This window comes from Aquarana catesbeiana, linkage group LG06 (assembly GCF_042186555.1).
Source record: "Aquarana catesbeiana isolate 2022-GZ linkage group LG06, ASM4218655v1, whole genome shotgun sequence".
Lineage (NCBI taxonomy): Eukaryota > Metazoa > Chordata > Amphibia > Anura > Ranidae > Aquarana > Aquarana catesbeiana.
Window position 1 is genome coordinate 83,932,546 of NC_133329.1, and position 27,926 is coordinate 83,960,471.

Sequence of the window (27,926 nt, forward strand, 5' to 3'; positions counted from 1 at the left end):
TTTTCTTTTTTTTCCCCTAGCTATACCTTTACAATGCATACCCATGGTACACTATTTTAACACCTCACCTATCATTTAAGAAGTGCAGACCAAAACCCAAACCCCCCCCAAAAAATACCAAAAATACCAAAAACACCAAAAGAAAAATTCAACCACCATCAACCAGCATCAACCAGCATATTCTATACATTTATATTGTATTGAATCTCTATTGATTCTCTATTGAGTCTCAAAAAAAAGGGGGAGAAAAGAAGGAAACTCTTCCTCCCTCCTTCCCCTCTTAAACCGTTGCTACTGTCACAGTAGCTGTTGCTACTGGTCGATGATTCCTAGAGCTCTCTGACTTTCTATGGGTCATTGTATCAGTCATTGTATCAGCCCCCCGACGTTCAGCTCTCCTAAATGGTGTGTAAGTCTGGGGCCAGATAATAGATGGAAGATTTGGCAAACCCAAAGCGGATTGTATAGCAGGGATATCAGATGGGTCACGTAAATTGAGCCAGCTGACGTCTTTCTTGATTTGCAACTGGAAGTGGAAGTTCCAGCGATATGGAATACTGCGATCTTGCAACATTATAAGCAAAGGCTTTAAGGCCTTCCTCTTCTCCAGTGTAAACCCACACAAATCCTGTAACAAATGGATATATGTCCCATATATTAATTTGGCCTTTTTCTCTAGCCTTCCTCATCTCTTCTTTCTCTCTATAAAAATGCACACGAAAATAATGTCCCTTGGCTTGGTTGGATCTGTACTACGTGGTCCCAGAGACCGATGGACTCTATCAAGCTCTAAATTCAGTTCCTCTGCCTCTGGCCTCCCTAACAAAGATGTAAAAAAATTTTTAACCATTAGCATAAGTTCTTCTGCTCCTGTTGTCTCTGGCAACCCCTTGATCCGAATATTGTTTCTTCTATTACGATTATCCTGATCCTCCAACAGTTGAAAAAATGTGTGTATATGGGACTCATGGACATCTATGCATTGGTACTGGGAACGTATAGAGTCTGTTAAAGCATCTACAGAATGCTCCACTTCTGCTATTTTTACCACTGTTGCCTGTAACCATGCTCCAAACGTTGCACAAAAGCCTCCATGTCTCTGTGAGTAGGCAAGGCATGGAGATAATCTCGCAGGTCTCCCTCCTCCTAGTCCAAGATAGTTCCTTCCTCTAGTCCCTCTCCTGTACCCATATTTAGGTTGTCTGGGTCAGGGTAAATCCCAGTAGAAGGGAGAGGGGGCATTTGGAAATGAGAGGCGGACGGAAACCCCACTACACTTACTGCACCTGACACAGCTGACACAGCAGGATCTCGAAGTTCTGGAACGTCAGGAGGGTCCATAGAGGAAGACAGTGCGCTCGTAACAGTAGAGGGTGGTAGAGAGCAAGGATAGGCACAAGCAGCTCCCCTGCTACTTTCCGTTGCCATCTTAGATGTGCAGGAACGAATCCGGCCGCCGACAGGAAAGAGGTTGGCATAGGAGGGTGCACAGGAGGTGCCCATGGCCACTCCCTGTGTTTGTAAGTAAATCTGGTCCATGTATGTGAAATAATTTTTGGTCAGCATAAATTACAGTAGTTTTTTTTTTTTTTTTTTTCCCCCCTCCCCCCCCCCCCTCAAAATTTAACCCGCAAACCATCAAGATTATTTATTTAATCAGAATAGAGAACCACAATAAAAAAAAGAAAAAGCGGAAAGAGAATATGCGTATCAAAATCACTTTACTATAGCACTCCTTGATCTCAAAGATCTCAGTTACCTATGTAGTCCCCAAAGGCCCCTCTCTTGACTGGTCCTACGCCTTGCTTGCTAGGGAACACCTACCTTCTCTAGCCATGGCTTCCACATGGTTTCAAATTCCTGGAGGTTGCCTCTCTTTATATACTCCACCCTTTCTCTACTCAGAGTTTCGTTTATAGTGGAGATCCAGTCTTTCACGGAAGGGGGATCTTTTGATTGCCATCTTAGCATTATCATCTTCCTAGCCTGAAACAAGGCCCGCGTGATGGCCAGTGTAGTGCTCAGTCTCTCCCCCAGGACTCTTCTATACCCCAGGATGCAGGTTATGGCCTCTTTTACTACTAAAGTGCCAAAAGTACTTCCCAGGTTTCCGGTCACTTCTTCCCAGTATCTAAATAGCTTGGGACACCTCCACAACATGTGGATGAGGTCTCCCGACCTCTGACATCTGGGGCAGTTGTCATTAGGCCTTCCCCCAAATTTAAAAAGTCTTTTAGGTGTATAGTAGGATCTATTCAACAAAAGTAGATGAGAGAGCCGCTGTGAAGGGGACACCGAGACCTGTACACCCAGTTCCAGGGTTTTCGCCCATTGTTCCTGGGTCATTCCCCCTATGTCCTCTTCCCATTTGGCTTTTAATCCAAGGAGTAACCCCCCGCTGTTGTCTGGTTTACTTAATTGGTCGTAAATTCTTGAAATTAGACCTCTAGTAGGGTTTACCTGCATTATGCATTGAAGTAGAGGCATTTCTTCCCAGCGCAAAGTCTGGGCTTTAAATTGTGCTTTAAGAGCGTGTTCTAGCTGGAGGTATAGGAAAAAAGAGCTCTGAGGTAGCTTGAATTCCCCTACTAGTTCCGGGAAACTCTTTAGCTTGGTGTCGTTATAAAGCTGAATTAGCCTTCTGATGCCAAGATTCACCCATTCCCCAAAAGTACCTATTTTAAGAACTTCCTGTAAGTTACGGTTATTCCAAATAGGAGAGTATACTGTTGGGTCGTCATATCCCATCATTTTCTTGACCGTTTTCCAGAGTTTAGTTAGCAGCTTGATAGTTGGATAGTTATCATGGAACATATCCGCCTCTAGGGTTTCAACTAGGGTATTGTGTGGAGTGCTAAGCAGTAGCAGTTTGCCATTGGGGGTGCCACCTTTCGATATCCCACATCCTAGCAGCTGTTGTAGCTGAGTTGCTAAGAAGTAGCGCTCGGGGTGTGGGAGGGCAAAACCCCCCTCTCGTGTGGGTAGCTGAAGCACTCGAAGTCGAATCCTGGCTTGCTTCCCCTTCCAAATCAGCTCCCTAAAGAGGGCGTCAATTCTTTTAAACCACTTCTTGCCTATCCAGACTGGCGAGTTGTGCAGGATATATAGCAATTGTGGCATCCAGACCATTTTTATTAAGCTACATCTTCCTGCGGTGGACAGGGGGAGACGCCTCCAAATTCCTATTTTTTGTTTCAATTTTGTTAAAAGAGGGACAAGATTTGTACTGATATATTGGGTTGGGTCCTTCGTGAGAACTATTCCCAGGTACTTCAAGGCATCTACCCTTACCATCTGGGGTATATTGCATGTTGTTGACTCGCTGTTGGGATCAATCGGCATAAATTCGGACTTCTCCCAGTTTATCTCTAAGCCAGAGAAGCTACCGAAGTCCTTCACTATCCTCATCGCACTCAGTAGAGAGTTTCTCGAGTCCCCCAGAAATAACAAGATGTCATCCGCATATAGCGCGATTTTTTCTTCTCCCGATTTTCGCAGAAGGCCAGTTACCGCTCTGCTTTCCCTTATAGCAATGGCCAGGGGTTCCATCGCCAATGCGAACAGCAAAGGAGAGAGGGGACACCCCTGCCTAGTCCCCCTCTCCAGCTCAAACCAATCTGAAAATTCGTTGTTAATTTTTAGTCTAGCCTTAGGGCGGGAATATAACATTCTAATCCACCTTATAAAAGCCGTGCCAAAACCGAATTTCTCTAATACGCGCCATATATAGCCCCACTCCACACTATCAAAAGCCTTAGATACATCGAGGGTCATTAACGCTCTCGAGCCTACATTTTCCGATGGTGACTGTAAATTCAGAAATGCTCTTCTAATGTTCAGGCTCGTAGATCTATTGGCTATAAAGCCCGCCTGGTCTTCGTGTACCAGTTTATGAATAACTCCGTTCAATCTTACTGCTAGCACCTTGGCAAGAATTTTTACGTCAGTACACAGTAGAGAAATTGGCCTGTAAGCAGCTACATCCAGTGGGTCTTTCCCTTCCTTTTGTAGTACAGTGATTGTTGCTTCCAACATTGAAGCAGGCAACTGGCCCCCCTCAAGTGATCCCTCCAAAGTTTTTAGTAATTCCGGGATCAGCACTTCACCATACTGCTTATATGTCTCGCTTGGAAGGCCATCGGGCCCGGGTGACTTAAGACTTGCCATGCCCGCTACTGCTTGTTGCAGTTCTGCTACCGTTATTGGGGAGTCTAATATGGCGCTTTCTTCCTGTGATATGGTAGGAGTCGTTAGCCCCTCCAAAAAGTCCTCCATAAGCGCCTCCTTTCCCCTTTTCTGCGAGGAGTACAGTTTTTTATAATACCCCCTGAAGGCCTGTACGATTTCTGGGGTACTTGAAGTTATGTCTCCACTCTGTGATCTAATAGCGAGGACCGTGGATGGAGCCGCATTTGATTTTACAAGCATAGCCAGTGTTCTTCCAACTCTTTCCCCCTCCACCATAAATTCCTGTCTCTGGAGAAGGCGCCTAGTCTCCGCCTTCTGCATGACCACTAATTTATACTTTTGTTGTTTCTCTTGCCAGGTGTTTTCCAGCTCCGGGGTTGGGTTTCTAATGAAGTTATTTTCGGCCTCGAGAGCTTCCCTCAGAGTACCCTCTTCCTCACTCCTGACCTCTTTATTAAATTTAGCCATCTGCTGTATTAGAACCCCTCTAAGAAATGCCTTGAGGGTGTCCCATAGCACAGGGGGGGCCGCCGAGCCCTGATTAAACTCCACAAATTCCCTTAAGGCAGGGAGAATCCCATCCGATTTCTTAATTACTTCGAACCAGTGTGGGCTCACGCTCCAGCACTTCCTAGACTTAGACTCTCCTACATTTAGTGTAACTGCCATAAGAGAATGGTCTGAGATACCTCTTGGCCAATATGCAATTTTTTCTAGCAGCTGTAGTGCCCTGGCATTTCCCAGGGCTAGGTCTATCCTTGAAAGCGTGGAGTGTGACATAGAGCAGCAGGTGTATTGCAGCGCACCTGGATTTCGCACCCTCCATAAATCTACTAACCCTGCTTCTTCCAGAAATAGGCTTAATCGGGTCTTCCCTGATTCCTCTGAGAGTTGTCGTATCGGGAATCTATCCAGTTTTCTATCTAGGACCTCATTAAAGTCCCCGACGACTACTATCGGGCATTCCTTTTTATCCAACAGAAATTTATGTAATTTAAACAGTGTGTCCAAGTTAAAGGGAGGGGGGATATATATATTAGCCACCACGAACATGACACCGTCAATAGAACAGTATAAAAAAATATATCTACCCAGGTCGTCTATACTAGTCTGTCTGCAGGAAAATTTTACCCCAGTTTTCACAAAAATACTCACCCCCCTACTAAAAGAGGAGTGGAATGCATGAAGTTGATATTGAAATTTTTTCGTCTGTAGCTGCTGGCTGGTATCCCTAGTTAGGTGGGTTTCCTGCAGGCAGACCAGGTCTACCCCAGAACTCTCCAGCACGGAGAACACTGCCATCCTTTTAAGGGAAGAACCCAGGCCCCTAACATTCCAGGATCCTATTTTCAAGGTCCCAACTGGCATCTAGATTCTAAAGAGCCTGCCTTGTCTCACCAAGTATTACCCTATATGTCCCTATTGTTTTTATAAAGTGAATTTTATGCGCCTCTTTACTCAAAAAAAAGAAAAAGGGAAAAGAAAAAGATGAAGAGAAAGGAGGAACTCTCCCAGCAGCTGCTGTATTAATTCCAAGTGTGTGCATATTGTGGATTCTAAATTGCCTGCTTAATTTAATCAACACTACCCTACTTTATTAAAATATTCTACAAAAAGTGCCTGCTTGTGTAACGATAATCTGTAAGTGGAGGCTAGAAGGCCTCCAATGTGATTTCTGATGGTGTAGGTGTTTATAATGAGTGATTTTCCCACCCTTTTTCCCTTCCCTCCCAAATTCTCCCCCCTTCCCTTCCCACCCCACCTAATCTCCCCTACCCTCCCACCCCATCTCCCCCCTCCCTTCCCTACCCACCTCTCTAGGTGTAACCCCTGGGGTTTTACCATGACCGCTACCTCTTACACCAACACCACCCTTTTACACCAATTCTTCCGCTCACAACCCCACACCGCCCTACCCCCAAGCAGCTGTGTGCACCCATCCTGTCCCGTCCTTCGTAACAAAAACCGTTAACGGGTGCCGGGAAATGGTAAAAAAAATAAATAAATAAATAAATAAATAAATAGGACAGATCAAAGCAACAAATATGAAGCTGCAACCCCTATATCTCCCAGAGCCCTCTCATATCATCCTATCATCACCCCGGTCTGTTATGTGCCCCCCCGCTCTCTACGTGGGGTTCATTATTTTTCCTCTGTTGTCTTCCAGCCACTTCTCAACTTCAACAGGGGCGTTGAAAAACAGAGTCTCCCCCAGGGCCGCGATCCGCAACCTCGCTGGGTAAAGGAGAGCATAGGGCAGCTTAAATTTTTGTAGGCTGCATTTTACCTGGGTAAACTCTGCTCTACGCTTCTGCAAGTCCGGAGAAAAGTCGGAGTAAAATGATATTTTTGCCCCATTAAAGAATACCTCCCCTGCTTCCCTAATCTTCCGCAGCAGGGTCACTTTATCCTGGTAATTAAGAAATCTCAGGAGGAGGGGTCTCGGGTGGCCCCCCTCTTGTGGTGCCCTGAGAGGGATCCTGTGAGCTCTTATGATGGAGAACGAAGCCGAGAACAGTTCTTTCCCGATTAGCTCCCCTAACCACTTTTCTAGAAATGCTATTGGATTGGCGCCCTCACTCCTTTCAGGTAGGCCTATCAATCTCACATTATCTCTTCTACTCCTATTCTCCATCTCATCCATTTTAGAGGCCTGTTTAGATACCTGTTCCCTCAGCCATTTTAATTCTTTGGTTATTGGGTGCACATTGTCTTCTAGCCCGCTAACCCTTTCTTCCAGGGCGGTTGTTCTCTCTGCCGTCTTCTGTAGCTCTTGTCTAACCATCGAGAGGTCTGCTTTAAGACCTTTCATCTGCTCACAGAGATCTTTGAGCGAGCTATTACATACCCCTACAGCCATAAATACATCCATTAAAGTTGGTTCTCTATTCAGGGGGAGATTCGGATCGTTCATTGATTCCGGGTTCACGTTCGTGTTGTGATCACTTAGCTCTGGCCCTTTATTACATGTTATTTTGGAGGACTGGGTTGCCAACCCACCCCCTAGGGGCTGTGAATGTGGCTGGCCCTGGCTCTGGCTTTTCCTGTCCGATGTCCCCCCCTGTTGGCTCTTTTGCTGCGTCCCCTTTTTTGGGGGGGTCAGAGCGGGGGTATGAGCATATTGCTCCAGTTTTGCTGCTGCTGCCGCGGCGTGCTGCGGATTTTTCTCTTTAGAAGAGCGTAGATTCTGCATCATTCACTCCTATTGGTATACAAATAGTTTAACAGCAAGAATTTAGCAGCGTCTCTCCACCCTTATCTACCAGCTGAGCAGGATAACCACCTTGTTGCTTTAAAAGTGGGGTGTGTGGAGGGGGGGAGCTCTCTCCGCCCCTGCACACCCCGACACGGGGGGTGAGCTTCACACAGGGGGAAACTACAATACCTTAAGCGGTCGGAGTGGGTTAACTCCCCTCTTCCAAGAGTGCCTCAGCTACAGCAATACTTAATGCAACCTCCCTCCCTCACCGCAGTCTTGCGCCGCTGGTTAAATGCCGCTAAGGCAGTCGCCAGCAGTCTACGGTTAGTTAGGTATGTACGCAGGTATGCTTATAGTCACTGGGGAGCCAAGGGCTTTTTAACCAACTTATAGTTTATAATGGTCCCACCTAAATATAGGGGGATTGATATAGTCTTAGTAGCAGGGGGGCCCCCCGCTGCTTGTCTTCCCCCACCTGTATCAGCAACTCACCCACAAACAAAAAAAAAAAAAAAGGAGAAAGAGGAAATATATTTTGCTTCTTGTATTAGTTCACTCTATTCACACATTTAGTACCACCAAACAGCATGTGAGACAGACTGCTGACACTTAGTTATATTACTGCGCAGATGCCTAATTGCCAGAATCTACCAGGGGGCTGCCTGGGGTTATTTCCAAATCAGGGGTTCTCACATATTCTTTACACCAGAATCCGGTTACCATGTACCATATAAAAAGCTATACTATACCAGCTCCAGCTCCAGCCGACTTTTACTCCGTGCCTGGCATGAGAGTACAGCAGTGAAAGCGAAAGTGAAAGCTGCTGCAGCGTGCAAGGGATAACATCCCTCCCAAAGATTCCTCAGCCTTCACCGGTCATCCGGAGATCAAACGATCAGGAGAGCTCTTAGCTGAGAAGCAGGGGGGTCAGTACGGCTCCGAGCTCATGGAAGCAAACATCCATTGAGGGGTCAGGGCCATCCGAGGCACCGTTTCTATGGCCGGGGAGAGCGATGAGAACGGGGGTGGGACGGAGCACACAGCTTCCCTGCTCTCACTCACTCCATACAGCCATTCCTCAGACACCCGCCCTTCCGGTCACCTCCCCCTGCCACCCTCAAATTACAGTAGTTTAAAAATGAATTGATTAAGGGGCCATGTATTACGATCCTGCTCAATCAAGAAGGTACCAGCCATCTAGACACCCTGCCCATGGGGGATGCTCGAGTTGAGAGCCTTGACATCTATAGCCATGAGGAGGGCGCCCGGAGGGACCTGGACCCCCTCGATGTGTCAAAGCAAGTCCGTTGTATCCCAAATGTAAGACAGTAAACTCAAGATATGTGGCATTAGGAATGTAAGTGAGATCCTTTGTGCTATCAAAGTGAATATATGCTAATCTGATAAGTTGCAGCTAGATCTAAAGTGTATAAATGCACTTAAATGGTATAACGTAAATAATGATCAACGCAGCTTGATGATATATATGAAATATTAACAATAAGCGATAAATGATGTGCAAAATCGCTAATTGCGATTATGCAAATTGCTAATGATGCTGTGCAAAATAACTGAAGCAACAGTAGCCCTATGCTCAATGTAGATGAAGTGCTTATGTTGTAACTGTGCAAAACCGCATAATGATGATCTGTAAAAATCGCTAAAAAACAACAATAAACAGTGCTGAACAAACCAATCTGAGTATGTGCACGTAGTGTTGTGCTAATGCAATATTGATTCTGGGTATTAATATACTAATGTAAACACATAGTATATATTAAAGTGCCAATAGCCCTATGTTCAGTGTACATAAACATAGAATGACTATGTTGCAACTGTGCAAAAACGCATGATGCTGCTATGTAAAATCGCTGAGTATATAAGTTGCAGCTAGATCCAAAGTGTGTAAATGCACTTAAATGGTATAAAGTCAATAATAATCAGCGCAGTATAATGATATATATGGAATATTTAACAATAAATGGTGTACAAAATCGCTAATTGCGATTATGTAAAAAAATAAATAATGATGCTGTGCAAAATACCTGAAGCAACAGTTGCCCTATGTTCGGTGTAGATGAATACTAAAGTGCTTATGTTGTAACTATGCAAAAACGCATAATGGTGTTGTGTAAAAATCACTGAAAACAACAATAAACAGTGCTAAACAAACCAATAGCCCTATGTTTAGTGTACATAGACATTGAATGACTATGTTGCAACTGTGCAAAACGCATGATGCTGCTATGTAAAATCGCTGAAAGCAACAATAAGCAGTGCTAAATAAAACAATCAGAGTGCGTGCGCTAAGCGCTGTGCAAATGCAATAATGGTCCTAGATATTAATGTCCTAATTCCAGTGTAACCACAAAATATGTAAAATAAATAAATAATGATGTATAATACCAATAAAACAATGCTTGTGCTAAAAATTGTGACTGTGTGCTGACAATTCCCAATATCACACAGTTACCGCAATACAGATGCGAAAGTTCATTTATTGAAAATGATAAAGTCTATGATAAATGAAAGTGCAAATAGTGCTCTGATGTGTTTTTCAATACAGTCGCCATGTACACACTCAGTGTGTACTGGCCTCTTACCTCCATGGAAATGGTAAACAGTAATGGAGATGGGTGTGGCTGGAGATCTTTGCAGGGTGTTGTAATGAATATCCCTCTTAAACCGTGGTATGGTGGATGGTGGCTTAGGATGTGTTAATTTCCAGCAGATATATGCAAAGGATAAAGAAGAATCTCCCATAGTGTAATACTGAATAAGCTAATAAATTTATTTAAAGCCAAGTGGGTACTTACAACAGTGTAAAATAAAAACAGCAAGTCTATAAATTGTGCGGCTTTACAGGTGCCTCTGTGTGTCACTTCTGGTTCTCGTGCGGTCCGGTTACTCCAAAGTGACGCACAGAGGCACCTGAAGCCTTCTCAAAATGCTCCAATACACAAGTTGCGAAATTCAGCAATGAATTGTTGTATCAGGGTATGATCGATGGGTGTATACCAAGTTGCATTGTGTAGGACATCCAGGCACATAGTCTGATATTGATGATGTGTCATAAGTACTATATTACCACCCTTATTAGATTGTTTAATTACCAGGTCTGTGTATTTCTGGAGTTTAGTCATTGCCCGAATTTGTTTTTTAGGTTTTTTTTTAAATTTGAAGGTAAATTGGACCATTGTTGTTTCTTAAGTGACTTGATCAATTCGTAAAGAAAGGCCCACACAGATGGACAGATGATCAGGTCTGGAAATATGCGAGACTTAAGTGCAGAGGGAGAGTCCCTGAGAACCGATAATCTTGTGCACATCGCTGGACTGAGAGGGAGCTCAGGTAAGTGTTCAGGGGGGGGGGGGGGGCTGTGGGGACTGCTGCACACAGAAGGTTTTTACCTTCATGCATAGAATGAAAATAGGTAACCAGTTCCTCTCTCCTATTAGGGCTGACCGAGCAAATGACATCTCTGTATGTACCAAAAGCCAAGACGAACTCAGCCACAGTGAGTTTACGATTTAACCAGGGATCCTTGGCTTTGAGGATGACCAAGACTTCACGGCAGACATAAGACTTATTTTCAGGGACTTCATTCACTGCGATCAGAAGAGAGGCTAGATTAAGTTCTTTCCCCTCAAGAATTTCCTTTCGAAGGGTAGCGGGCACAAAATGTGCAGGTGTGATCGTGGGAGAACATGACTTTGTACCTGGGACAGACCGTGCAAGGGTACTAGAAGTGCCTGGAAGAACCCTAGGTAGAAGATACGTACAGCACGGGACTAGCTGGAGTAGCTGTGGCTTTATTCTCTAATGCTTCAGTATGATGTTGCAAATTGTGAAGGGACATGGTAACGGTGCTTAAGGTCTTATGTATTAAGGTGAGTGATGTAGCTAGCGTGTGTGGGGTAACCTACTCCTTACTGGTGAAGGCAGCACTGGGGGGGAACAATAGCTTAAATAATTCAGGAAGGAACAGTGCCATGTTCAGAACCCCTAAATGGCGTAGCAGGGAGCAAAGCGAAACCCTCACTGTCAGATACATGCAACATGGTAGTTCCTGCAAATCAACAATAAGGATCAAAAATCTAGTGATGGTAATAAAAGCAGTAGAAGTTACAGAAAACAAATGCCAGCCAACAAACAATTTGTGAAGTGAATGTGAGGAACTAAAATCAGAGCAGTGTAAGTGCAATCGGCAGTATATACGTGAAGGACTATCAGTAAGGCCACTTAAGAACGGGAGGCACCTGTATACCTGTAGATTAGAAAACAAGTCTGATCTTGCAGGGTGTGGCAGACCGTGAGAGCATGTGGCAATTAGAATAATTAATGAACTTCTGATCTGCCTGATTACCTGAAGCACATGTCAGATAATAGTAAAAGTTTAATAAAGTGATGTGAAACTTATGACGTATGATTGCCAACTATAAGTGTCAGTATTACGAAACGTTGCAATACTTATCATATTATGTTTGTGTGGGATATCATTAAAAAACAAATAATAAAAAAAAAATAGAAAATTAAACACACCTGATAACAGGTAATGCCGACACGTGACACTGAAGACAAGACTCAAACAGTCAGATATATAGTTAGGTAATATACCACCACTGAAAACGAAAATTTGAGTAAAAGAAATTCCCATATTTTTTTTTTTTCCTTTTTTCATGGCACTTAAAGGAAATTACGAAAAGACCACCAAGACAGATTCAAAGGCGACCCTTTAATCATGTAGTGTTCAACATGAAACGAGTGCCATCTAGCAAAGAAAGGACCCCAGACCATCTGCACTCGTGCTCTAACGTACCCCCCTAATTAGTACCACTGACCAAGCTCTAACTGAAGCGAAGAGCAGAGTAGAACATTTTAATGAATAAACATAGAAACATACTAACTGAACGAATACAAAATACCATGCTTGACTGTAGGCTAGACACACTTGTAACGGTGCAAATTTGCTGTCCCCTCAAAATAACTTAACACACAGCCATTAATGTCTAAACTGCTGGCAACAAAAGTGAATACGACCCTAATTGAAAATGTCCAAATTGGGTCCAAAGAATCAATATTTTGTGTGGCCACCGTTATTTTCCAGCCCTGCCTTAGCCCTCTTGGGCATGGCGTTCACCAGAGCTTCACAGGTTGCCAATGGAGTCCTCTTCCACTCCTCCATGATGACATCACAGAGCTGGTGGATGTTAGAGACCTTGCGCTCCTCCACCTTCCGTTTGAGGATGCCCCACAGATGCTCAATAGGGTTTAGGTCTGGAGACATGCTTGGCCAGTCCATCACCTTTACCCTCAGCTTCTTGAGCAAAGGAAGTGGTTGTCTTGGAGGTATGTTTGGGATCATTATAATGTCACGTTATCATCGTCTCTGAATGGGGGAGAATCATGCTCTGCTACAGTATGTCACAATACATGTTGGCATTCATGGTTCTCTCAATGAACTGTAGCTCCCCAGTGCTGGCAGCACTCATGCAGCCCCAGACCATGACACTCCCACCACCATGCTTGACTGTAGGCAAGACAACCACTGTATGACGCTGAGCACGTGCACTCAACGTCTTTGGCTGACCATGGCGAGGCCTGTTCTGAGTGGAACATGTCCTGTTAAACCGCTGTATGGTCTTGGCCACCATGCTGCAGCTCAGTTTCAGGATCTTGGCAATCTTCTTATAGCCTAGGCCATCTTTATGTAGAGGAACAAATCCTTTTTTTCAGATCCTCAGAGAGTTCTTTGCCATGGGGTGCCATGTTGAACTTCCAGTGACCAGTATGAGAGAGTAAGAGCGATAACACCAAATTTAACACACCTGCTCTTCATTCACACCTGAGACCTTGTAACACTAACGAGTCACATGAGGGAAAATGGCTAATTGGGCCCAATTTGGACATTTTCACTTAGGGGTGTACTCACTTTTGTTGCCAGCAGCTTAGACATTAATGGCTGTGTGTTGAGTTATTTTGAGGGGACAGCAAGTTGACACTGTTATACAAGCTGTACACTCAATACTTAGATCCACTGCAGTGTTGTCGCATGAAGAGATAAAATACTCACTTTTGTAAGATTATATATATATATATATTTGTATTTGGTTTAGATGCTGTACATGTTGATATACTGTATGTATATGCATTGTACTCACAAGTCTAAACATAGGTTCCCTTTAATTTGGTGTCATTTAGCCTATTCTAATAACAACAGGTTTTACCTGATCTGAGTCACAAGCGTCTTAACAGGTTAATTGTTGCAGGCAGAGCTGTAAAACAGTACAGAGCAGTCATCCAACAAGTGTCTACAAGGACTGCAAGACCTACAGATTATCCAACAATCCTGCTGCTGGACAATGATAGGACCCTGTATTACAGTAAGTGAAGTACTATTATTATTGTATTTATTTTATTTATTTTTTTACTAAATATTGAGCAGTGTAATTTCTTTTACATTGAAATTATTCCTACTTAGAGATGAGATCACATTTGAGAAATAGAATTTGGCTGCCTTTCTAGTGATGTTGTCTATTTTGAACCCACCCAATGTCACCACTGCTCATGAAAACTTGTAGCAATGGCTTATTCATAGCATATGGTGAACATACTTTTTTTATTTTTCTGATGCAGAGGTCTTAGATTTGTAGTCTTAACGTACAATGTAAATTCTGAGGGTGTGAGGTTCACGATCCTGGATTTTTTTAAAAAACCATAATGAGTTGAATGGGCTGTGATCATAGGCCATAAGGCTTAGAGGGTCCAGCAGGGCGTCTTTTGCATAAGGCAGATTCTTCATTACAAAAGGTGTGGCACAGAGCAGTATAGTATAGTGAAGTATAAACAGTTGTAGACAAAGCATAGGGAAAACTGGCAAACTACAAAGGCAGAGATTAGGGTCAGTTAGAAAACTGTACTTTATTTGTAATGGCTAGCTCTTTGGACAAATTCTGTTTCATTCTAATTTGTGCTTGATTTGAGGTCAGTGGTCACTTTTAGCGGCTGTGCTATCCATTGCAAAGTTTTTTTTGTTTTTTTTTGTTTTTGTTTTTTTGTACATTGCAAATGCTTCCCCTTAAAAGAATATTCTTTTTTTTTTTTTCAGTAGCTGTATTTTTGGGTTTTCACTTCTTTTTGGAGTATATATTTTTTTCATTTTATATTACTGGGTGACTTATTTTAAGTTAAACTTTTTTGTTCTACAAGGTATCCCTTTAAAAAAAAAAGTATGCTTTTGTGATATTATGGAGTCTTAATTTCTTTTTGGAGTATATATATTTTTCATTTAATATTAATGGGGTCTTTTTTAGGTTAAACTGCTTTTTTTGTGCTGCAAGGCTTCCCTTAAACAAACATTTGGCTTTTGTTTTAGGGGTGGAAATTTGGGGTTTACCTTTTGGAGTATATTTTTTCATTTTATATTAATAGAGCCTTTATTTTAGGTTAAACTGCTTTTTTGTGCAGAACGCCTTCTGTTAACAAAAAGCGGGCTTTTGTTTTAGGGCTGGTATTTTTGGGTTTTCATTTCTTTTTTGGAGTATATATTTTTTTATTTTATTTTTTTTTTAGTGCTGGGGCTTTTATTTTGGGTTAAACTGCTTTTTGTGCTACAAGGTATCCATGTGAAAAAGAGTGAGCCTTTGTGTTAGAGGTAGAATATGGGGGTTTCCATTTCTTTTTGGAGTATGTTTTTAATTTTATATTGATAGCGCTTTTATTTTAGGTTAAACTGCTTTTTTGTGTTGCAAGACTTCCATTAACAAAAACTGTGCTTTTGATTTAGTAGTGGTATTTTGTGGGGATTTATTTTCTTATTGGATTATATATTTTTTTCATTTTATATTGCTGAGGATTTTATTTTAAATTAAACAGGTTTTTTTTTGTGCTGCAAGGTTTACTTATAATGAAAAATAACGAAGTGCAAGAACAGTGTGCACCTAAACCGTCTTGCATGATATCACTTACATTCACTGCACCCCCTATCCCTATAGTAAAAATAAGATTTATGCCAAATCTATTACCTGTGATTAAAATGGCCACTTTTACACTGCTACATCTTCTGGAGTACTTTCATTGTTGTAGTAAAACACCAGCCTGTGTTTGTCTCTTGCCTTGTAATTTAAAATAGTCCTGTCTGTACTCTTTTCCTCAAGTACATTTCAGCCGATTAGTTCTCATTAAAAAGGTCCTGTTGTTGATGGTCAGTTTTACACTGCTGTATTATCTGTGGTCTTTAACATTTTAAGAAATTGGCCAGCCGCAGGACAGCTTTGCATAAATGAGAGAAGGGACAGCCACAGTGAACTACAAAAGTCCCCTATGTAATATAATATTCTTAAGACATGTTTCCTGGTCCCCCTCCCCTCCGCCTGGTGATGCCTGCCTAGCAGATAGGACAGTGGAGCCCGGGAAGCATGGCAGGAGGGTCGTGCCAGGGAGGGGGCATGCTCCAAGCTTCATGGAAAGCCATCAGGTAGGTGTACAGCCACTCAAAACAGTAAAAATAAAAACACTTCCAAGTGCACACTCACATTAAAAATAGCAATGCCAGCATTCAATATGGTTACTCTACCAAACCGATCCAAGATGGCCACCGCTGACTCAGGAAGTAAACAGGAAGTTAGGTCAGCGGTGGCCATCTTGGATCCATGTGGTAAAGTAACCATATTGAATGCTGGCATTGCTATTTTTAACCACTTGATGACCATCCCACATACATTTACTGCAGGGTGGCGGCTCCTGTGTGCAGAATCATGTACAGGTACGTGATTCTGCACTCCTGGGTCTGGGAAACGCATGCGCGCCACGGGCGACCCGCTGTTATTGCACACGGTGGGAGCAAATCAGTGGGTCCGGCGCTTTTGGATGGCCCCCTCCAGGTCCGCACTCGCTCAACGGAGGAGCTCCCCTGGACTGTCCAATGCCACAGCCTCTGTCTTCACCTGGGTTCTGATTGGCCGGGAAACCAATCCTGATTCGGTGGTATCGCAGGGAGGACAATAAAAAACTGACCAATTGAGTCCCACACCTCTGAGGGGGTGATGGACTTGGTAGAAACCTATTGGTCCGGCACCCCGCACAAAGCACAGTCACACAGATGGTGCGAGCTGGGGGGTGCACCGTGGGCTGGGAGGGTGGCTCCCCTGCACCACTTCGCTTGTGGGCCAGCCGCTTCTGCAGAGGTGATCAAATACCACCGAAAGAAAGCTCTATTTGTGGGGAAAAAAAAGGACTTACATTTTATTTGTGTTCAGCATTGCCAGTTAAAGTGACGCAGAGCCGTATCGCAAAAAATGGCCTGGTCATGGGGGGGGGGACCTTTCCGGAGCTGAAGTGGTTAATGTGAGTTAGCACTTTTTTTACTCTTGCAATAAAAAATGACTGCACTATGGTTTTCTATTCTATTCTTTATTCATGATGGCCAAAATGCATTTGGAAGACTAAAGGTCAGGTGAGTGCACAATTTAGGTGTTAGCCCCAACAGAGCATGGGACTTGTGCTTTGAGAAGGAGGTGTTTAGTAGTCCATCACGCACGGCTTGCTGGAGCAGGGCCGGGACAAGGCATAGGGCAGAAGGGGCACCTGCCCAAGGCGGAGCTTCTCTGTGTAGCAGCAGAGGGTGCAATTGGAGCTCCTGCAGCTCCCTTTTCCTTTTTCTACAGTAGCCAAAGACAAATGCAGGAAAGTAAAGTGTTCAGTCCCCTCACATGAAAAAAGAAGGCTCACTTCACACTGGAGCAAAGCCTTATTTACTGTATCCCCATCCCCGTTGTCATAGGCTGCCCTATCTCTGTTCACTTCTGTTATCAGTACAGTGTTTGTGGAATGGACTGGCGGAACCTGTCCGCTTACTGTATATCAGGTTACACTATCATCCCTGTAGGACATAAGGCTGAACCTGGGTGTGCAGTGAACTTTCTCTTATCATGTGAAGAGATTTAACACTTTACTTCCCTGCAGTTGGTTGCCCGGCTACTCTTAGGGCTCCTTCACATGTGTGGAAGTGACTGTAGCTCCTCTGAAAAGATCCATGCTTGGATCGCTTTTCAGAGCTGTTTGAGAAGTGGTGAGGATGCAATATGTTGCCTCTTCACCACCTAATTTACCATTCGGCAGCCCCATTGAACTATATTATTCTATTTGGCCACAACACCACCCACTGACAGCAACATGCTGTTCAATCAGTTCTTGACTGCGCTATAGCCAAATCATGGCTACAATGCAGTCGTCCACTTCTGGGAGGGCGTCTATTGATGACCTCCCAGAACCACGTTCCGTGTGCGCCCTCTATGGCGTGCATTCGGCACACTCTGTGATCACTGTGTCCTTTGGACACAGCTGATCATAGATCAGAGTAAAGAGCCAATCACAGCCCTTTACCACGTGATCAGCTGTGTCCAGTCACACCTGACCACAATGTAAAAACACTTGCCAGTTATCGGCATTCCTTTCCTCACGTGCTGTCACAGCGTGAGGAGAGGAGAGCTGGTAACCGGAAAGTATGACAGGGGACATCTACATTGGTAATCAGGGCACTGATTATCAGTGTCCTGGTTATCAGTGCAGCCCCAACAGTGCCCATTAATGTTGCCTATCAGTGCCCACCAGTGCTGCCTATCAGTGCCCATTGGTGCTACCTATCAGTGCCTCTTCATCAGTGCCGCCTATCGGGGGGTGTAGGTATCAGGTAGGTCAATATAGGAATCAGGTAGATTAGTGTAGTGGTCAGGCAGGTCAGTGTAGGGATCAGGTAGGTCAGTGTAGTGGTCAGTGTAGGGATCAGGTTGGTTAGTGTAGGAATCAGGTAGGACAGTGTATTGGTCAGTGTAGTAGTCAGTGTAGTGGTTAGGTAGTTCAGTGTAAGGGTCAGTGTAGTGGACAGTGTAGGAATCCGGTAGTGTAGTGGTCAGTATAGGAATCAGGTAGGTCAGTATAAGGGTCAGTGTAGTGGTCAGTTTAGTAGACAGGTAGGTCAGTGTAGTGGACAGGTAGGTCAGTGTAGTGGACAGGAAGGTCAGTGTAGTGGTCAGTGTAGGAATCAGGTAGGTCAGTGTAGTGGTCACTATAGGAATCAGGTAAGTTAGTGTAGTGGTCAGGTAGGTCAGTGTAGGAATTGGGTAGGTCAGTGTAGTGAACAGTGCAGGAATCAGGTAGTGTAGTGGTCAGTATGGGAATCAGGTGGGAAAGTGTAGGGGTCAGTGTAGTGGACAGGTAAGTCAGTGTAGTGGACAGGTAGGCCAGTGTAGTGGTCAGTGTAGACATCAGGTAGGTCAGTGTAGAGGTCAGTGTAGTGGTCAGTATAGGAATCAGGTAGGTCAGTGTAGTGGTCAGTGTAGTGGTCAGTATAGGAATCAGGTAGGTTAGTGTAGTGGTCAGGTAGGTCATTTTAAGAATCAGGTAGGTTAGTGTAGGAACCAGGTTGGTCAGTACTACTGTACTAGTTAAAGGGACTCACGGAGGGCTAAAAGTCTGCGGGTAAGGGGGTGCAAATTACTTACCTTGCCCTGGTCACTGACAACCCATGTTATGTCACTGGCCAGTCCTGTTTTTTTTTTTTTTTGTTCGGCTTGTCTTACAGCCATGGAGCCCCAAGCAACCTGACTCACTACACGATTTTATTGCCCACTCAGTTCTATGTGTAAATGAGCCGTAATAATCCTTTCACATGGAATGGAGCCCACCTCAATCAGTAGGGGAATGCAAGAGAACAGCCCTTGCTGAATCAAAGCTGAACAGGACGGATGCCAGTATTTTTACATCTGTGCCATTCAGTATGTGCAGCAGACACAGGTGGACCCATGAAAGCTCTATGGGCAGCTGGATGTAAACAGACTCCAGTGTCTATTTACATCAGGCTACCTCCGATGTGTCACATCTAGGTCCAGAAAAGTGGAAGAGGACACAGTCTTTTTTCCATTTTTTTTTTCCAGACCTGGACGGATTCAGAGCTAGGCGGGTGTAAACAGACACAAGTCCGTTTACATGAGCGTGTCCATAGGGATTCATGGAAAAATCGACAGGCAGATCTTATTGAAAAGGGACATTACAAAGGAACCTCAATCTGGCAATAGAGGTGTCTGTTTTTTTTCATTCAGCCAGTGGGTTGAACATAAAAAATCCCAATTAGCCCATGCACACATTTGATGTGGATAGGGGAATCCTCCCGTTGTGTCATTGTAGTCTGACAGTTAGTCCCATATTTGTGCACCAATGTTAGACATTTCAGTTTTCTGCAGTGTACCTCAAATATTGATACTATTTAATTGCATGCCACAAACATTACAAACGTTTTGGTACATGCCCATTAACACTATATTACCAAATGTATTGGGACACCTACTTTTTCACGCGCATGAAATTTAATGGCATCCCAGTCTTAGTGTGTAGGCTTCAATATTGAGTTGGCCCACCCTTTGCAGCTATAACAGCTTCAACTCTTCTGGGATGGCTGTCCACAAGGTTTAGGAGTGTGTCTATGGAAATGTTTGACCATTCTCCCAGAAGCGCATTTGTGAGGTCAGGTACTGATGTTGGGCGAGAAGGCCTGGCTCGCCATCTCCGCTCTAATTTATCCCAAAGGTGTTCTATCAGGTTGAGGTCAGGTCTCTGTGCAGGCCAGTCAAGTTCCTCCACTCCAAACTCGCTCATCCATGTCTTTATGGACTTTGCTTTGTTCACTGGTGCGCATTCATGTTGGAACAGGAAGTTGTCATCCCCAAACTGTTCCCACAAAGTTGAGAGCATGAAATTACTCCAGATGTCTTGGTATGCTGAGTTCCCTTCACTGGAACTAAAAAGCCAAGCCCTACCCCTGAAAAACAACCCCACACCAAAATCCCCCCTCCACCAAATGATTTGGACCAGTGCACAAAGCAAGGTCAATAAAGACATGGATGAGCGAGTTTGGGGTGGAGAAACTTGACTGGCCTCTACAGAGTCTGGACCTCAACCTAAAAGAACACCTTCGGCATGAATTATAGCGGCTGCGAGCCAGGCCTTCTCGTCCACATCAGTGCCTGATCTCACAAATGCGCTTCTGGAAGAATGGTCAAACATTTCCATAGACAGGTTTAGGAGTGACCTTGTGGACAGCCTTCCCAGAAGAGTTGAAGCTGTTATAGCTGCAAAGGGTGGGCCAAATTGTATTGGCCCTGCCCTCTTATCCATCAAACAGTAAGCAGGGGTTGGTGGGGTGATAGGCGGGGTGGGGGTAATATTTATAAATTAAGGGTTTGATGAAGTTCAAACAAGATTCACTGAACCCATGACGCATGAAACCTGGCCAGATTTGTCCATCATCACTCACGGCTTCCACAAGATACAAATATTCTGATCCTATCAACCTCATTTTTTGTTTTGACATTTGTAACCAAAACTGTATAACGTGATTGTAGCTATATTAGTACATTTCTAAAGAAACAGCTTTGAATTTTTTTTTTTTTTTTCACTAACAGTCATGTTAAGGAAGAATTCCAGGCATGGTGTGTTCTTGTATAGTTACTTGATAGCTTGGGCTGATGAATCTATGTATATACCATACCTGGCCGATGCCCCTGGAAGCTGGAAATCATGGAAGTAGACACCATTACTCCAGTGATCTACACTTGCTTTTGGGTTCTGTGCCAAGCCTACTGTGTGGTGGTGGCTACTTCAGTGATTTCCAGCTTCCAGGGGCATCAGCCAGGTATGGTATATACATAGATTCATCAGCCCAAGCCATCAAGTAACTATATAAGAACATACCATGCCTTGAATTCTTCCTTGACATGACTGTTAGTGAAAAAAAAAAATTCAAAGCTGTTTCTTTAGAAATGTGCTAATATAGCTACAATCATGTTAGCAAGGGGCATCAGCAAGGTATGGCATAAACATACTTACATTGGTCAAAGCTGGACCAATGTAACTATGTAAACAATAGCCATACCTGGAATTATTCTTTAACCACCTCCCGCCCACTGTCATTTGTCTATACTTGTTAAATATAGTTACATAGTCGGCGAGGCTGAAAAAAGACGCAAGTCCATCAAGTCCAACCTATGTGTGTGATTATATGTCAGTATTACATTGTATATCCCTGTATGTTGCGGAAGTTCAGGTGCTTATCTAATAGTTTTTTGAAATTATCGATGCCCCCCACTGAGACCACCACCTGTGGAAGGGAATTCCACATCCTTGCCGCTCTTACAGTAAAAAACAATCTACGCAGCTTAAGGTTAAATCGTTTTTTTCTTCTAATTTTAGTGAATGGCCGCGTGTCCTATTAAATTCCCTTACGCAGAAAAGTTTTATCCCTATTGTGGGGTCACCAGTATGGTATTTGTACATTGAAATCATATCCCCTCTCAAGCATCTCTTCTCCAGAGAGAATAAGTTCAGTGCTCGCAACCTTTCCTCATAACTAATATCCTCCAGACCCTTTATTAGTTTTGTTCCCCTTCTCTGGACTTTCTCCAGTTCCAGTACATCCTACCTGAGGACTGGTGCCCAGAATTGGACAGCATACTCCAGGTGCGGCCGGACCAGAGTCTTGTAGAGCGGGAGAATTATCGTTTTATCTCTGGAATTAATCCAATTTTTAATGCATGCCAATATTCTGTTTGCTTTGCTTGCAGCAGCTAGGCATTGCATGCCATTGCTGAGCCTATCATCTACTAAGACCCCCAGGTCCTTTTCCATCCTAGATCCCCCTAGTGGTATATTTGTCTACTCTCTTGTTCTGGGATGGCCGATCGCCTTGCCATGCTTGCACGCAGCGCGGCGATCGGCGGCATGCAGTGTCCGCGGGACACGGCGCATCTCCGATCTCAATGACACGACTCTTTACCCATGTGATCAGCTGTGTCCAATTACAGCTGATCACATGTAAACAAGGAAATCCTGGTTATCAGCTTTCCTCTCCTAACACTGACAGGGTGTGAGGAGAAGAGATCTGATCAGCGGCATTTCCTCTCAGGGGAGACCTGTACAGAAAATCAGGGCACTAGTGTAGCCCTAACAGTGCCCAGCAGTATTGCCAGTCAGTACCCATCAGTGATGCCTTTCAGTGCCCATCAGTGCCTGCTCATCAGTTTTGCCCATCAGTGCCACCAATCAGTAGCCATCAGTGCCGCCTATCAGTGCCCATAAGTGCCGCCTATCAGTGCCCATCAGTGCTGCATATCAGTGCCACCTATCAGTGCCCATCAGTGCTGCATATTAGTGCCTCCTCATCAGTGCCCTTCAGTGCCGTTACATCAGTGCCACCTGCTCAGTGCCTATCAGTGCAGTCTCACATTGGTGAAAGAGAAAAATTACTTATTTACAAAGTTTTCTAGCAGAAACTAAAAAAAACTTTTTTTTGCAAAAAATAAAAAACACAGTGGTGATTACCAGTAAATACCTCCAAAAGAAAGCTCTATCAGTCTCAAAAAAATAAATAACATATCATTGGGTCATTGGGGTGACTGCGCAACTGTCATTCAAAGTGTGACAGTGCTGAAAGCTAAAAATTGGCCTGGGCAGGAAGGGGGTGAAAGTGGCCAATATTGAAATGGTTAAACATTATCCTGTCAATATAGAAAAAAAAAAAAAATTCCAACCAGGTGTAATGGCAAATGTTGAATGTAAATTTCCTTTCCCACTGTCCCCATCGCCAAAACACAGCTCCGTTCATGAGAAATCCTGCTCTGGGATACTGACACTTTTTAGAGAGTTGCCCTGGTTCCCTGCATTGACCTTCACATCACTTCAGAATATGGTAGTTCATGGGAGCAACTAATGAGCGCTGCGGGGGACCAAGGAGATAACACCCTCATTTTCCAAAGGACTTCAGTGGAGGATGTCACGTGAACGGAGCGGGGTTCTGGCAGCACAGACAGCATGAATGCTAAGCATGTACGGTACATTCATTTTTCTTTACGTATAACTCTTTGGAATTCCTTTTTTTGTTGATGGGGCCACCACTTGCATACCAGGGCAATTTTGTAATTTCTCAAACACACACGCACACACACATTAAAATCAGCATTTTTTTTATAGATAATTACTTAGAATCCCCAAACATTATATATTTTCTAAAGATTAAACCCTGGAAGATAAAATGGTGTTTGCTGCATTTTATTTTTAATGTTGCACAATATTTAAGCAGCCATTTATCCAATGCAAATTTTCAGGAAAAAATACACTTAAATGAATTTTAATGCACACAAACACAATATAATACCAAATTTTCTAATAATATGTAAACAATGATGTTCCGTCAAGTAAATAGATACCAAACGTGTCAAGTTTTAAAATTGAGCATGCCTGTGAAATGGCAATACACTTTTATTTATTTCCTTTTTCACACCTTTATATTTTTTTTCATTTAACTTTAGTGCTATCACAAGGCCCCTTGTGATAGCTTTGGGCAGGTAACAAGTACTTTTTATGGAGACATCAAGGGTCCCTGATGTTTTAATATGTATGTTGGTCGCCAAGTGGTTAAAGCAATCTCACTAGGTTACACAAAGCGCAATCTAAATTACGTTAATGTTTCCAGAACACCTCCCAGGTGTCTTAGTTGGTGGTAAATTGGTGTAATTTAGCACGTAATCTTGTTGTAAATGACACTTTCTTATTTATTTTAGCCATGTTGCAGGTACTCAAACATCATAAATATTTTTAATGCAGTCATATTCACTTGAATTAAAGTGGTTCTAAATCCCTTTTTTTTTTTTTTAACTTGCATTAAGGTAAACAATGTTTTATAGTTTTTTTCCTCCCCCATCTCCCTAAATACTTACCTGGGTCCTCAATTGATCCAGCACTCTGAACGGCTGCACCACTTCTCTCCCCTCTCTTCCTCTTCACACACGGACTCAGGACTCTGGGTGACTTAGTAGCTGGAGGTGGTTATGAGAAGGACCCATTGGCCTGGACCCCCAAGTATAATAAGCCTCAGGCTAACAGCTAGATCTATGGAGCCCTAACTTGCAAACATGATCATTTGCAAGGCTCTGCATTAGATTGAGTTCCAGGCATGGTGAAGATATTATTGATCTGGAGATGGGAGAGAAGATGGTCTAGGACCCACCTTCATGCACAAGTATAGCAGCTCTTGGAGTCTGCAGTGAGCACCTACAATGGAACGCATTATTCATTTTGTTTTGGGTGTCTTGTGTTACCGTAGGGCCCTTGCTGCAAGGTTTGGCCATAAGGGGCAGTTAAGAGGCTCCTACATGCAACCAGAACTTTGGTAGCACCAACTACTACAGTGATTGTCAGATTCCGCAGCGGCCCATCAAATATAACATATGCATAATTATGATGTTCCAAACTGGACTAATGTAAGTATACAATACAGCTCAATCCTGGAGTTCAGCTTTAACCATTTGTAACTTAGCAGATTTTTAAGAAACCAATTTTTTTCCTGGAGTTCACATAATAGTTTTTCTGCTTTGAACATAAAAAAATGACATTTATTAAAAAGTATATTTGACTGACTCACATTCCATAATCACACACTGCTGTTTCATTAGTGTCCACAGTCATGAAATTATTTGGATAATTGTAAGGCAGTCTAAGTACAAAATCGTATAAGCCATCTATGTAGGCCTTGTAAAGTCTGGGTGTGGGGCTCAAGCTGTACATACCACTCATAATCACTGCTGTACATTATTACATCCATTAAATCAGTCACTTTGTACAGGTTAATATAGTTTTAAAAATTCAAAGTCTAAAAGTGCATCACTATGCAGTACATTTAAAGACATCCTAATTTAGATCAAACAGTAATCAGTGAGACTAGTCACATCAAACATGTGAATTGACCATTGATTTAACTCTGTAATAGGAATTAATAATCTTTCAATAATAACAGTGCCCTATTATTATTGTGTTAAAAATTATTTACCGATCAACAGCTGCACCAAATATATATCAAAACTAATTCTTTACCAAATTCCACGGTCATATAGGGATTCAGGGGAGGACTAGGCTGGGGGTCAGGGGGCATTTCCCCCTCTATTTCCTCCATGGTTCAATTTTAATAAGATATGTTGGGCTGGTGGCCTTGAGTAGAGATATTTTACAACCTAGACATTGATTGGAGTGGGACCTGTAGTTGTGACACATGCTGGGCATTATATACTGTACAGTAGACACTTGCCTGTTTCTAAGAAGTGTGATCACAGCACATGATAGAAGGAATTCTTCCTGTAATAATTTCCTTGCAGCTCTAAGATGTTACGTGACCACATGCCAAGAGCTGCAAAGGAACCCAATGATGGTGGAGGTGAAAATTTGTGTCACACCAGCCTTTCTCAACCCTTTTACACAAAAGAAACTTGAAATAATTTTCAGGTTTCAAGCAACACCTTGTTAAAATTGACACATTGGTGGCCAGTGGGAAGATTGCACCTTACTTTGGTTGGTCGGTGTAAATAATGCTCCTTACAGTGGTGGTCAGAATGGAAACCCTAACATACACTGGAGGAATCCTAGTTGCGAATGGCTGTGTTATATCATGTGTCCTTTGAAAACACTGCATGCCATGGTTCCATCCTTTGTCTGTCCCTTATGTCACTAGATGGTCATAACCAGAGGCGTATCTAGTGAAAATGGCGCCTATGGCAAGCACTGAAACTGCGCCCCTGTCAAAACACTTTAAACCCAACTTTGTCAGTGTATATAGGGAGAACAGTAGGTTAATGGTTGGCACTTGCTTCACTTGGTTTGAATCTGTGCCAGGAAGTTATCTGCATGGAGTTTGCATGTTCTCTTGCTGTGGACATCCTCCAGGTACTCCAGTTTCCTGGCACACTCCAAAGCCATGTTGGTAGGTGATGGTCCCCTGTCTGTATGAAGTGGCGATGTACATGGGTGATCACATTCTGCGTGCCACCCCCCCATGTCCAAAAAATGATCCAAGATGACCGCTGGCCCAAAATCCACCAAGAGCTGGACAGGACTGAATGGAAGTATACATAGATATGTATAGGGTCATCTATGATTGTTAGTGTAGAATGTAATCAGCCATGTACACTGCCAGTCTGCACACAGGGTACAATTCACCTACCTGCATGTGTTTGGAGTGGGAGAGGAACCCCACAGGGAGACCATGCAAACTCCATGCAGCTAGTGTCCTGGGCAGGAGTGAAGCCCAGTATATAAATATATATAAATAGGGGTAGACATTGGTGGGGGGGGGGTACCTGCTTCTCTTTGTTCTCCTTGCCCCCCGCTGCCCACTATGCGTGGGGGGATCCTCTCGCAGCTGGCACCCTCCAGCATGTAGAGTCTAGAGGCATGCCCAGGATGCAGGCCAACCATAAAATGTCAAGGACAACATAAAGCAGACAGGCAGTGTCAGCAGGCATAGCCGGCCACCTACCCCCCATGTAAGTGTAGAAATGGAAGGAGAGGCACTTACCTAGGAGGAGCAGTCTATGGGTCTGCTTGTACTCCCTCTTCTGCTCCTTCAGTACCAGATCTATGCTCTTTCTGACTTTCTTGCCCTCCTTCTCCACCAGTCAGAGTTTGTCCCATCCCTTCTGCAGAAGATGTTACCGGTGCACCTTCTGGCCCTTGCTGGGCTTGTGCTGCTGCTGCTTGCTGTCCTCGGTGCTGCTGGCGCTGCCACCCCCATTGTGTAGTAGTATAAGCAGCTGTCCAGACTGTCCCCTCTCTTGTCGGTTTGCAGAGCTTCCTCTGACAAGGTTTCCCATCCCTGAGCTCCTGCTGTGATCCGGCGGGGGTCCTGTTTCAGTGCAGATTCCCATGCCTCAGTTCCCCTAGCTCTCATAGGCACTGACAGCTCCAGGACTGCTCGGTGTCCTAGTTGGTGGCGGCATTAGAGATGGAGCCGCTGGGATCACTGAACAGCCGTGGCAGGAGGCTGTAGCAGAGCCCCATGGCTCCAGAGATGTCCATGCAGAGGCGTATCTAGTGAAAATGGCGCCTATGGCAAGCACTGAAACTGCGCCCCTGTCAAAACACTTTAAACCCAACTTTGTCTGTGTATATAGGGAGAACAGTAGGTTAGTGGTTGGCACTTGCTTCACTTGGTTTGAATCTGTGCCAGGAAGTTATCTGCATGGAGTTTGCATGTTCTCTTGCTGTGGACATCCTCCAGGTACTCCAGTTTCCTGGCACACTCCAAAGCCATGTTGGTAGGTGATGGTCCCCTGTCTGTATGAAGTGGCGATGTACATGGGTGATCACATTCTGCGTGCCACCCCCCCCATGTCCAAAAAATGATCCAAGATGACCGCTGGCCCAAAATCCACCAAGAGCTGGACAGGACTGAATGGAAGTATACATAGATATGTATAGGGTCATCTATGATTGTTAGTGTAGAATGTAATCAGCCATGTACACTGCCAGTCTGCACACAGGGTACAATTCACCTACCTGCATGTGTTTGGAGTGGGAGAGGAACCCCACAGGGAGACCATGCAAACTCCATGCAGCTAGTGTCCTGGGCAGGAGTGAAGCCCAGTATATAAATATATATAAATAGGGGTAGACATTGGTGGGGGGGGGGTACCTGCTTCTCTTTGTTCTCCTTGCCCCCCGC

At 43.9% G+C, this 27,926-nt stretch overlaps 1 protein-coding gene and 1 long non-coding RNA gene across 4 annotated transcripts in view; one reads left to right on the forward strand and one right to left on the reverse strand.

Annotated features, from left to right (window-relative positions):
* The window catches only part of LOC141148692 (uncharacterized), a 202,485-nt gene extending 193,996 nt beyond the window's left edge, over positions 1–8,489 (reverse strand). Inside the window, exon 1 of the long non-coding RNA XR_012245244.1 lies at positions 8,137–8,489. This is a non-coding gene — a long non-coding RNA (uncharacterized lncRNA). The remainder of the gene's footprint in view (positions 1–8,136) is intronic.
* A 2,106-nt stretch (positions 8,490–10,595) lies between these two features.
* LOC141148689 (NXPE family member 1-like) overlaps positions 10,596–27,926 on the forward strand; it is a 32,338-nt gene continuing 15,007 nt past the window's right edge. Inside the window, exons 1-3 of one of the 3 annotated variants that reach the window (XM_073636334.1) lie at positions 10,596–10,738; positions 10,846–11,277; positions 13,657–13,770. In XM_073636334.1, the coding sequence (XP_073492435.1) occupies positions 13,750–13,770 (21 nt within the window). In that variant the 5' untranslated portion in view covers positions 10,596–10,738; positions 10,846–11,277; positions 13,657–13,749. Of the gene's footprint in view, positions 10,739–10,845; positions 11,278–13,650; positions 13,771–27,926 lie in introns of those variants that run through there. The other 2 variants (XM_073636331.1, XM_073636332.1) reach the window with 2 other exon arrangements.